The sequence below is a fragment of the Pteronotus mesoamericanus genome, unplaced genomic scaffold, assembly GCF_021234165.1.
Source record: "Pteronotus mesoamericanus isolate MK-2021 breed Mesoamerican mustached bat unplaced genomic scaffold, CSHL_Meso_final scaffold_85, whole genome shotgun sequence".
Taxonomy (NCBI): Eukaryota; Metazoa; Chordata; class Mammalia; order Chiroptera; family Mormoopidae; genus Pteronotus; species Pteronotus mesoamericanus.
In genome coordinates, this window is record NW_026555329.1 from 854,782 (window position 1) to 867,514 (window position 12,733).

The 12,733-nt window shown below is 50.8% G+C and overlaps 1 protein-coding gene across 1 annotated transcript; it reads left to right on the plus strand.

Annotated features, from left to right (window-relative positions):
* The first annotated feature begins 3,521 nt into the window (after window positions 1–3,521).
* Window positions 3,522–6,486, plus strand: TRIL (TLR4 interactor with leucine rich repeats). The gene has a single exon (XM_054564604.1). It carries the CDS (start codon window positions 3,885–3,887, stop codon window positions 6,321–6,323), a length of 2,439 nt encoding a protein of 812 aa, XP_054420579.1. The 5' UTR covers window positions 3,522–3,884; the 3' UTR covers window positions 6,324–6,486.
* The last annotated feature ends 6,247 nt before the right edge of the window (window positions 6,487–12,733 follow it).

Sequence of the window (12,733 nt, forward strand, 5' to 3'; positions counted from 1 at the left end):
ACAGCACTGCCATATACACACATGCATATGCATATACACGTATATATATTATCTCTACAAAATATACGCAGTGTATTTTATGTAAGTGAATACCTTGATCTGGATGTTTTATCAACACATCCTGCACAAACCACTGTCTTATATTTCAAGGTTCTAGAAGGCAAGAACTAGATCAATGGCATTTTCTTTGTATAGCACCTAGTTTATTTGGGCAGAGATACCACTTGATGTTATGGTACAAGTATGATTATGTCAACTACCTGCTGAAATCCTTATAGCAGAATTGGGAATATTTATTTGGAAGTCACTATATGAGCAAGGGTTGTGTGACACTGTCAAAAAACACTGACATTAAAAAAAAAAAGCAACCCTTACCAACAAAGGTTCAGACAGAAATTTCAGAGGTTCCTAAATCACTCTTTTGTGCACGCCCCTCCCCACCCCCCAGAGCCCTGCTCACCTGCGCCCAGGCAATGCTCAGCACTTCCTGTCCCTGGGAGCCTTCCTCCGGCTCCCAGGCACGGCTCACCTTCCCAGGCCTCCCACAGCTCTGACCACCTGGCTGCAGCTGCTCCTTGTGCATCAGCCTCCCCACGAGGCCGGTGCGCCCTGGGTCTGGCACAGCATCTCTCAGCCGCGGCTTTCCCGCCACCCTTGCTGCCATTTGGCGCATGCTAAGTTCTAACTGCCTGCCTCCTGCCTGATCGCCAGCAGTGAAGAGGACTCCAAGCCAGTGCAATTTTTGGAGTTTTTGCTCTGCGCTACCAGGGCCTCTAAGTACTGCCAGATTCAAGCAAAATATGTCAACTCCTGGAAGAGAGAGGTGAAAATACTGTAAACTGAACATGTAGCATTACAGACATGGAGGCCACTGGGAGGAGGCACATATGACTATCACATAGATGGACTCTGAAGGGTTTCAACGTCATTCATCTGTAAAGCTGACCTCAGGTTATACGTCTTTTGAAAAGGGGAGTATTTGTTAAAAAGACAGTAGTCACACTTTTTCAGAAAAACTTTATATGCACACACATGTGTTATCATTTTATCTCTAGATCTCCAAATCTTACTCTTATTGGCCTGGGGTTGAGGGTGCTAGCGACACCTATCAGAAACTGTCCGTATTTATTTCAAAGATGGCAGGCTGCCTCTATTTTAAGCGAGGTTAACTACATGCAGCAGACGGATTGCTTCGAGGACACGGGACGACATGAATCCAGGTATGGTATTTCTACCTGCACTCCAGGGCTTCTGGGCAAACATGAATCATTGGGCAATCATGGCGAAGAGCCAGAAAAAGGGTGCTGGATGTCTGCAGGGGTCTGATAACTTTCTAAATCTTACTTAGAGGGCTCTATAAAGGAAAGACATCCCCAGGGGAATGAGTGATTGGTCCAAACCACAGTGGCCCTCGGAGAGACTGACTGGCTGCTTACCTTCGCTTTCTCTGCGAGTTTTCGAGGAAGACTCAGAAGGAGAGGAGGCTTATGCAAACGGGTAAAGTCTGATTTGTGCTTCTGCCTCTCCACTTGACACCTCTCTCAGCTTCCAACCTCTTTCCTGCTGAGAATGCTGTTGGTGTGTCCCAGGACCGTGGGCTCAAAGCAGATGCTACCACGGTTCTACCCCAGGTAGGTCCAGTGATTTAATTGGAAGGCCAGCGGCTTCTTTGTATCTTTCCTCTGAAAAACAGGCAACAAAGATGGAAGGTCCTCCTACCAGCCAAGATCAGGACAGCTTGGGCTACACTGTGCCATACCTTCATAAAGAGGACGGGAATCAAAAACTAAAAGGGTTTCAGAATATTTTTCCAACGAGAACTAAAAACCAACTACCTGGGTAACTTCATCTTTCCTCTTAATGACAGACACTTGGTTCTCCAAGTTCATCCTTTATCTGAAAACTCAAAGCAAATCACAGGCGAATGTGATCTGCTCTTTGGCTGTGCCCTGAAAGGTCATTTCACTCCCTACCCTTAGCTCTGAACCTCGTCACCCTTCAGCCCTGGTCCCTGCTCACCGGTAAGTCTTCACTGACCTTGCTGCCAATGATCTGGTCTTTGCTTAAATTCAGAACTTGTCTCTGTCGCATACCTGGAGGAATTGCTAAACGAGGCAATGAATCACTGCCACACACTGGAATCACTGAAACTCATCTGCACTCAGCAGCTGTCTCAGAGATTGCCTCATATTATTGTGCCTTTCCTTCCCACTAGACTGTCAGCCTCTTGATAGGTCTGTTTCCTTTAATTGTCCAGAGTACATCCTTACAATTACAGTTTCTGAACACTTTGGGGTGGGGTGAGGGAACGAAGGGGTCTTTATTTTATATCTATTAGCAAGATAGTTTGCTTAAACAAAGAGCAATTAACAGGCCTGCCTCGCCCACTCTTTCTCAGCAGGGGCCGCCGTCAAAGGAGCCCTGGATAACTGCTCCATTCTCTATTGATAGGAAATAATAAGACTTCCCCAACTAAACCAGGCCTGCGAATTTTGGGGACTAAAGACTCTAAAGATCATTGCAAGCCCAGACAACGAGCAGAAGCGACCCCGCCCCCGCAGCTAGCAGTTACCTGAGGGTCGGATTTATATACATAATCTGCCACACCCACAGGTAGCAGGTACCCTGGAAGGTTATTATATATATGCACACGTGCAGAGCCTCCCCCAGGGAGGAAAATTAATGGAACTAAATCACCCGAATCTGGCAGAGACACTTTCACGCCGGTAGAACCAGTTCTGAGCTTCGTCCTTGCTCTTGCCTACAGCAGGGCCTTTAGTTCAGATCCCTAAGGGGGCGGTGCCTCTCCTCCGCTCCCAGTAGCACGTTGCCCAAAACCCAGACACGCGGCAGTTAAGACTGGATAGACCTAGCCTCTCCCGACAACGGCCCGCCGACAATCTTGTGCTCCCCAAAACTTTTGTAGAATGCTGGCGGACTCCCTGCTGCCCCAACTTCCCCCAGGGTGGCACCTGGAAGAGCAAATGACTTAAAAAACGAGTGAGACCAGCCGAGCTCCCACTGCTCTGAAGCGACTGGTGTCCTCGTCAAAAATAAAAAGGTCTCTGTCTGCAAATCCCGTTTGCTCGACCGGTAATCCACCCCCGCCCCCAGCCCAGTGTGTCCGCCCCGTACAGCTGTTTTTAATCCCTACTTTTCTCACTTGGCGTCCCGGGCTCAGGCTGACCAGACGCGGAGCCACTTAGCGTTTCCCCTCCCCCTGCCGGGGTCTGTTCTCCCTCCGCCGTCTCCTCTTTCCCCGCCTGCATCCCCGGGGGCAGAGTGTGGGAAGAACGAATTTCCGCCCGGTTTGCTCGCCACTCGCCGACTTGGGTCCCTTCCGGACGCAGCCTGCGCACCTCGGCTCCTCCCCCGGCCCTTCCACCGAGACAGCGCTCGCGGTCCCGCGAGGAGGCTCCGGCTGCGGGGGCCGAGCCGCCCGCCGGGGCGCAGCAGCCAAGCCGCGCCCCGAGCAGCTCTTGGAAGGGCTCCCGCCTGCCTGCAGCTGGGGAATCCACTCGGCGAGGAGAATCCGTGCCAGGGAATCCAGCTCTCCGGACTCGAGCTGCAAACAAAAAGATCAGTTCTTGCTCCCCCCCTCCGCCTCACGACGCTCACCCGAAGAAACAGTTTTCTGCAGAGATGCAACAAGTAGCACCCGGAGCTCGCGGAGCGTCCTGCGCCGCCTGACTTGGCTGGGCGAAGCCCTCCTGCAGAGGCCCGGGCCAGCCACCGGACAAAGGGCGGAGGAGGGGCTGGACCGCGCAAAGGAGTCCCGAAAGAGGCCGTTTAGCGTCTCTGGCCAGGCCAAAGGGAATGCAGAGGAGACACAGAGCCGGCGGGCCAAGAGGACGATCCGGCAGCTGCACGCAGGGCGGGCGGCGATGGAGGCTGCCCGCGCCGTGCGCTTCCTGCTCGTGGTGTGCGGCTGCCTCGCTCTCCCGCCGCGGGCCCAGCCCGTGTGCCCGGAGCGCTGTGACTGCCAGCACCCCCAGCACCTCCTGTGCACCAACAGGGGGCTCCGCGCCGTGCCCAAGACCAGCTCGCTGCCGAACCCCCAGGACGTGCTCACCTACAGCCTTGGCGGCAACTTCATAACCAACATCACGGCATTCGACTTCCACCGCCTGGGACAGCTCAGACGGCTCGACCTGCAGTACAACCAGATCCGCTCTCTGCACCCCAAGACCTTCGAGAAGCTCTCGCGACTGGAGGAGCTCTACCTGGGGAACAACCTCCTGCAGGCGCTCGCCCCGGGCACATTGGCCCCGCTCCGCAAGCTGCGCATCCTCTACGCCAACGGGAACGAAATCGGCCGCCTGAGCCGTGGCTCTTTCGAGGGCCTGGAGAGTCTGGTCAAGCTGCGTCTGGACGGGAACGCCCTGGGGGCGCTGCCGGACGCGGTCTTCGCCCCCTTGGGCAACTTGCTCTACCTACATCTAGAGTCCAACCGGATCCGCTTTCTGGGCAAGAACGCCTTCGCCCAGCTCGGCAAGCTGCGCTTTCTCAACCTCTCTGCGAACGAGTTGCAGCCCTCCCTACGCCACGCGGCCACATTCGCACCGCTGCGCTCCCTCTCCACCCTCATCCTCTCCAACAACAGCCTGCAGCACCTCGGGCCACGCGTCTTCCAGCACCTGCCGCGCCTCGGCCTGCTCTCACTTAGGGGAAACCAGCTCACACACCTGGCGCCGGAGGCCTTTTGGGGGCTGGAGGGCCTGCGTGAGCTGCGCCTGGAGAGCAATCGGCTGAGCCAGCTGCCCGTTGCGCTGCTGGAACCTCTGCACAGCCTGGAGGCGCTGGACCTGAGTGGCAACGAGCTCTCCGCTCTGCACCCAAACATCTTCGGCCACTTGGGCCGCCTGCGCGAACTCAGCTTGCGCGACAACGCGCTCAGCGCCCTCTCTGGGGACATCTTCGCCGCCAGCCCGGCCCTCTACCGGCTGGACCTAGACGGCAACGGCTGGACCTGCGACTGCCGGCTGCGGGGCCTGAAGCGCTGGATGGGCGACTGGCACTCTCAGGGCCGGCTTCTCACCGTCTTTGTGCAGTGTCGCCACCCCCCGGCCCTGCGGGGCAAGTACCTGGATTACCTGGACGAGCAACAGCTGCAGAACGGGTCTTGCGCGGATGCCTTGCCCTCGGTCTCTCCGACCGACGACGGCAAGCGGCGGCCCTTACCTACAGTCACGGGGGAGAAGATGGCGCCCCCTGCAGGTGGCCTCGCGGACGAGCTGCCGCCGCAACCGCAGCCCCAGCAGCGGGGACGATTCCTGCCCGGAGTGCCCTGGGATGGGACGGCCAGGGAGCTCTGGGGCAACCGGAGCGCCCTGAAGCTGAGCCGATGGGGTCCAGGCCTCCAGCAGCCAGTCCCCTCCGCCGCTGCTGTGGCGGGCGCGGCTCCACATCCCCTGGACCTGCTCGAGAAGCCCGAGCGGGGACGTCCGACGCCGGCCTACCCTGCCCACGCGGGGCCCACCCCGACCTCCGCCCCCGCCTCTGCGCCGCTGACCGCTGGCGACCTCTGGCAGCGCGCGGCGAAGCAGGTCCTAGCCGCGCAGCAGCAGGAGAGCGCCGCCCAGTCCGACAGCGGGGTCGGCCTGCCGCCGCTGGTGTCCGACCCGTGTGACTTCAACAAGTTCATCCTGTGCAACCTGACGGTGGAGGCTGTGGGCGCCGACAGCGCCTCGGTGCGCTGGGCAGTGCGGGAGCACCGCAGCCCCCGGCCGCTGGGTGGCGCGCGCTTCCGCCTGCTCTTCGACCGCTTTGGCCAGCAGCCGAAATTCCACCGCTTCGTCTACCTGCCGGAGCGCAGCGATTCGGCCACGCTGCGCGAGCTGCGTGGAGACACCCCCTATCTGGTGTGTGTGGAGGGCGTGCTGGGGGGCAGGGTCTGCCCGGTGGCTCCCCGGGACCACTGCGCCGGGCTGGTCACCCTGCCGGAGCCTGGGAGCCGGAGCAGCATCGACTACCAGCTGCTCACCTTGGCCCTGCTGGCCGTCAACGCGCTGCTAGTGCTTCTGGCTTTGGCGGCCTGGGCATCACGCTGGCTGCGGAGGAAGCTGCGGGCCAGGCGAAAGGGAGGGGCGCCTGTCCACGTCCGCCACATGTACTCCACGCGACGGCCCCTGCGCTCCATGGGCACCGGCGTGTCTGCCGACTTCTCTGGATTCCAGTCGCACAGGCCGCGCACCACCGTGTGCGCGCTCAGCGAGGCAGACCTCATCGAGTTCCCCTGTGACCGCTTCATGGACAGCGGGGGCAGTGGGGCTGGTGGCAGCTTGAGGCGGGAGGACCATCTCCTGCAGCGATTCGCCGACTAGATCCAGGGGTGTAGAGACCATCTAATTGGCTTTGAGGGGCCGCTTCTCCGTGGGGCCCCCTCGACTCACCTCAGGGGAAGATCTCATGTTATCAGACCATCTCCTTTCGCCCTGTCGTGCTCTTGGCTAGAGAGGTCAAAGGGGACAGCCAGCCTATTCGGTGCCTCCCCCCCCCCCCGCCGCCCCGCCGCCCCTAATTTCCAATACTTATGAAGTAAATGGATGGTACTTGGTGGTCAAGGCCAAGAGTAGGGGACACATGGATGGTGGGGTTCAGGGGTGGGAGGCCTCCTTCACGCGGAGACCTTGGCCCTGCTTTGAGGATGGCTTTTGTGGTGTTGCAATGAATAGCCAGACCCCTCGGGGATAGAAAAGGGTCCCTGTGCCCCCCTCATGGCCAGAAGGAGATTTGGATACATGTTTTTTATTTGTTCGAATAGAGGTGTTTGGGTTCTATTTAAGGAAAAAGGAACTTATTACCATTACAAAAGAGGCTTGGCAAGGGGCCCCACTGGTCTGGCGGTTTCTGCCAGGAAGGGTGATGGAAGCAGGTGGTAAAGTTTAACACACTCACCAAGGAACTGTTTTATGGTGGTTAATAGAACATTCAGGATAACTTAATGTTTAAATAATTAGAGACGCTATTTTTTTTTTTTCAACAATGTGAAGAGCCCTGACATTTAACAAACTGATGAACCAACTCAAGGACTATTTTAGTTGAGCTGGGTGGCTCAACCATTTTCTTTTTAACATTAACACCACAAGAATATTTGCTGACCTTGGGGTGAACTACGCTCACACACTTTCTCTGGAGAAGACTGCATGCAAGACTTCTCTGTGAGGGTTGCTCCTGTGGCTTTTTAAGTTGTTTTTTTTTTTTTAAACCTATAGGTGGAAAAGGAAATTTCAATGCCAGACTTGATCAAAGAATGTAATGTGTATGGGAGCGATGACCCCGTAGGGAATGCCTTTGTGCTCGATTGCTTAGGGCGCCTCTGGCAGCGTGTCCGGGATGGAATAAATGCCATGTGCCCTGCTTGTCCCGAGTTGCACAGTTAAGTGATAAAGGTAGTTTCCAAAAAGGGGAACAAAAGGCGATTGTGTATGTTTGATCGCATTAATGTCTTACTTTGTATGAAATAGTAGAAGGGAAGAAATTATTGGGAAAAAAATGTGAAAAAAATGTCTATCAATGGTTGTCTTTCTACTAAAGCCAGAAGATTGTCATGAGTACTTAAACCTGACTGTGAAATAATTTTGTGTTTTGCAAATTAGTCCCTCCACCACCCTGTGTTTTACTGTGTTATTAAATTTTATCTTTTAGTTAATAATTGCAGTATTTCTTTTCAATGTTCTTGTTTTAAACTTAGGGTTGGGCTCCTTTACTGGATCTGTTATTTGCAACTGTTTGAGATACTTTCATGTCCTGATATTTATGAAGTACGTGTTTATCACTAAATGCAGTGCTTTGGTTTACATCAGTGATTTTGTGTGTGGTCTAAAAGCGTCATCACTCAGAGGGTGCACATGGTTACAGTTACCATGGTTATGATTCATTGGTGGTGGGGTGTTGTGGAGCCATGACGCAGGTGCTAAGGCTAACAGTGACTCTTCCCTTTCGGGCCTTATGCCCCTAAGGGTCCTGATGACTCAGGGAATCTACCAGTCAAGGGGTCCTTCACCCCCAGTCCACTCCTTTTGTTTGGTCTCCACAGAGCCAGGCCTGCTCTTGTCCCCACAGCTGAGTAGGGACCCAGGGATCTAAATGAACTGATCTTTGTTTATGTTCAGATGAATAAATGTCCAGACCACTTAGAGTACAGCTGCTTTCCTGGCAGCCTTATCTGTGGGGCCAAAACTTAATAAACCACAGGAAATAGACTGTCATTCTTAGTTTGCTGCCAGAGCTTGTTTCAGATGCCAAGCTTACTGGTCCATGAGAGAGGCGCAATTGTTTGCTCTTCTTTGCAGCCTTTGGGCTATCTTGCACCTTTCTCGCTCCTAGTTTTTTTCACTCATTGAGCAATCACCTCTCTTAGGTCTTTCTCTTGCACAGCCATGTAATGTTGAGTCCCATCAAAAGTCTGGGAAAGGACTCTGGTTTTCCTGTGCTCCACCCTCTTGAACTGCAGACTGTCACTGAAAATGCTCAGCACCTGGATCTATGTTAAAAACAGTTTCACTGGAACGTCTTTCAGTGGGAAATGAATAAACGCTATACACTGCTATGTTCAGTTACATCAATAAACCCACTTTCTGATAGAGATGCTCTATGGTTGGAGTTTTCAGTATTTTATACACTTGCATAATGATACACTGCATTTTTCTATGGCAGTTTCCATCAGTGGAAATGAAACATAAGCATGAAGTCTCTCTGTCCTCTTTAATGGTTTTTTTAAAAAATTTCTATTTCCACAGTAGAGAGTGGGCCTTATTTTTAAGAAATCGTTGTATGACTTGATGCCCAAAGAAAGAAAGAGATGGCTCCAGAAGCAGGTGTTCGGCCGTGATGTGCAAATGCCATTAAGACAGCAGTGACAGCAAAGTGATTGGGTCTCAGCCGGCGTCAGCTGCTTAAAGGGAACGAATGAGAAGTCAAGCCCTTTCACTCACATGGTCAGTAGTGAGAAAGAATTATACTGAACTGGAGGTCCTTTCTGACATTACTAAGTTTATGAGAAGATAAAATTTATGAAGATTTTGTATGAAGTAGGAGGGCTCTATTAAGGATGCATCAAAGCCGTCTAGAGTTTGGGGGTACCGTCAGCTCCCCCAGCAAGATTATTGCTTTCATAAGGCGGATCATTTTGCAATGCTGCTGGGTGATAATTAGGATGTGATCAGAACACCTTGGTTAGTTTTCCATGTAGGTGGTTTTCACCAGAAGTATAGCAGTGTGGGAACCTACCATATTTTAAGAACCCATTAAAATAGACCCTGGATTACCCGGTATCTGCTGTTAACCCCTCCCCTGTCTGCTGCCAAGACTTGGAGATGAGTTACAGTGAAGCATTCTAATGCCAGCAATGTATCCAAAATCCCAAACCCAGCATCAAAACAGAGTTCCACTCCGCCCCATACCATCACCGTCTCGGAGAACGATAGCATCATAAAAGCGCAGAATGATTGTAAGGGAGTGATGAAAGAATTGTAGTCCTCTGAGACTGCTTCCATCCCATTCACTACTTTCATCGTGCCTCAGCGTCTGTATCGGTTAAAGCGGGAGTCCTCAAAGTCCTGCCAGCACCGTGCTGTTGTGAGAAGTCAGAGAGTAAAGCTTGAGAGCACCAGTTACATGGCAACACCCCAGATGTATTACTAGCAGCAGTATTCTCCTGTGCCCAGGGCAGCAGGTCTTACGATACATTGTAGAAATTTCATGGACAAGACATTGGTGCTCAAGCCCCAACCCATCAGAAAATGCAGGTCCTGAGATTACGGCAACCCTTCCTCTCTTGTTCTGGTTGATTGAGTCTCTTCTAAAATTTCGTGTGGAAGGATAGCTCTTGAAGTACTTTGCCACTACCTAACAGAAGTCAATAAATTAGTATTTGAGCAAACTTGTCCATGTTTATTAAACTCTTGGCATAAATTAGTTCATCCTTTAGATTGGAACTAAGGATTGGGTAGGCGGTCCTGCCTGCGTAGTGCCCTGCCCCCCCCCCCGCCCCCGCCCGTTCCCATTAACTTGGCTACAGCCTCTCCAAGGGCGTTTTTACTCTTAGTTTACTTAAAAGTTTACTTTGTACACACCCGTTTTCCCCTTAGGGATTTCATGTCACTTCATCTTAATCATGTGGCAAATAGCCTTCTTTTCATTTTGCTTGGGAGACTGGTATTTGGAGATTAGAGCTACATTAATTACTGAAATTGGAGGGAAATGTAGCTTCTTGATACCTGGTTGCTTTATCTCAGGACAAAGTACCTCAATAGCCCATTACATCTGTTGGAGAGATTTTAAGCTACGAGTGGTGTGATTCCTTATTGACACAGGCTTTATAGTTTGGCAGTGAACTAGCCTCAGAAGCTAGACAGAAATAGGTTGGCATGCACCAGCATTTCAAGCAACAGCATCTCCTGACATAATATTTCTTTCAAACTCAACAAAGCTTTATAACGCCCGTTCTGAGGCAGGGCAGGCTGTTGTGTGTTAAGCCCAGCTGAGCAGCTACTCATTCACCTTCCTGGATTCCAGTTTTTGATTACAGCTGATTTTACACCTCCCTCTTAGTATATGTGCACTGTAGGATGAGGAGATACACTTTTACTGATGACCACCTCCCATTCCCTTCTCTCCCAATGGTGCTGCCCTTGTACAGATTTTTCCTTTAGGAAATTAAAGTGATTGCAAACACTAACAAGCACTCTTAGTAGCACCACTCAATAACAGCATTTTGTGATGTTTGCTTTCAGCCTTCAATATCCCTGATGACAAAACCCCTGCATCCCTTCCCCACACCCTGACCTCAAAACCAACCACCACTGTGAGTTGTGGCTCCTCCTAACCGACAATTCTCCTTGTTCACAGGAGTAACGTTGCAGAACATCACAGCAAATGGTGAATTAGCGAGAGCGAACCCATTGCTTCCTGAGGAAGTTCAGAGTTAGGGTCTCGCAAGCCTCTGGTCACAACATTTCCATCACTCTGTCAATATGTAACCTAAGGTGTGTTTCTGTTTAAAGAAAATCAAACCAAAGAAAATGGAGAGACAGAGAATGATAACGTGAAAGTAAATGCAATGCGTGATCCTATATTAAACCAGAGGGATAAAGCTGGAAAGGCATTTCTGAGACGGTGGACTCTGGAATATGTATCGTGGATTGGATAACAGCATTTTATCAGGGTTCAATTTTCCGATCTTGATAAGGGCACTACGGTTATTTAAAAGAATGTCCTTGTTCTTAGGAAACAGAACTGAAACACCAGTAAAGGAGCAAGCTGCCTACAGTTTACTCTTAACTAGTTGAGAGAATGTTAAAACAAATGGGGCAAAATATCAACAATTGATAAAACTGGTTAAAAGGCATGCAGGAACTTTTTAAAATTATTCTTGCAAACTTTCTTGGAAGTTTAAAGTGGTAAGTTTATTTTCTGTAAAGAACCAAATTAAGGAAGAGGATAATAAGTGATACCACCAAAGTGTAAGGAAGAACAGCATAAGTAGAATTAAGCACAAATCTAAAGCAAAAGGCTGTGTGTATGTGTGTGTGTATGTGTGTGTGTGTGTGTGTGTGTTGCTTACGTAGTAAGTCTTGAAATCAGGTTGTGTGAATCATCCATATTTTCTCCTTTATCAGAGGTGATGTGGGCCATTTCACTGTTTTTATTTTTATATATATTTTAAAATCAACTTGTTACTGCTACAAAAAAAATACAAAAACCACCTGGTGGGATTTTGATTTGTACTACACTAAATCAATGGATTAACTGGGAATATTCAAGTGTATCGGCAAACCAGTATAGCTCATTGTCACAAGGAAAATAACACACTTAGTCTTAATATTGCCTACCTCAAAGGTATTATTAACTGACAACATAGAACCCCTTACGAAGAGAGGGGCTCTATTTGAGATCCTTGCCTTGGTTTTATGCACATACCATTACACATAGGTAACAGCTTCAAGTGAGTGTTACATAAAGCATGTACGTAAAACCCAAGTGTTGATATTAGGGAACATGGGAAGGCATTTACTTTATTTAATGGACTCTTGTAAGCATCTGTTCTGTGTTAGGCGCTATTTTTGCGAGCCTTTCCTACACTCATTTATTCAGTCCTCATAATAAACCTCCGAGGTAGGTACCGTTTCTACTCTCACATCAGAGATGAGGAAGCTGAGGCGCAGAGAAGTTACATATCCTGGCCAAGCTCCCTGTGTGGGGAGGGGGAGCCTGCCTGTGAAACCCGGCTGGCTGGCTCAAAGGTCCTTGCTGTCAGTCCTGACACTTGCCACCTTGCGAATACACATGACAACTGGTAAGACACCAAGGGTCTGTTCTTATGCTTCACCATGAATACTTCTCTTTTCCAATACAACACTTTAAATACCATCTCTAAGTAGTTCTACTTTTATGTTCTGCCTGTTTTTCTAAGCTGCATCAGCGATCCATCATTCCTCCTTGAATGCATAATGAGAGACAGGTAGTCAGTCCATCGGGCACAAACGTTTCACTCTGTCTGGAGCTGGAGGGGCCACTGTGCTGTGCTGTGGGGTTGGTCCTTTCCACTGGTCTGGGAGCTCCCTATGGACAAGTACCCCACCTTCTACTTCTCTTTGGGCCCACGTGCCGGGCTGGCCGGGAATCCCTGGCTACCTGCGCAGTGATGAGTGCTACAAGGCTGCTGTTCAACCTTTCCTGCTGAGACACACGTGCCAGACACTGTTGACATGAGTGATACACACCTGTGTGT

Bases quoted from the DNA above. Each gene is read 5' to 3' on its own strand.
- TRIL (XM_054564604.1), top strand. From the start codon at position 3,885: ATGGAGGCTGCCCGCGCCGTGCGCTTCCTGCTCGTGGTGTGCGGCTGC.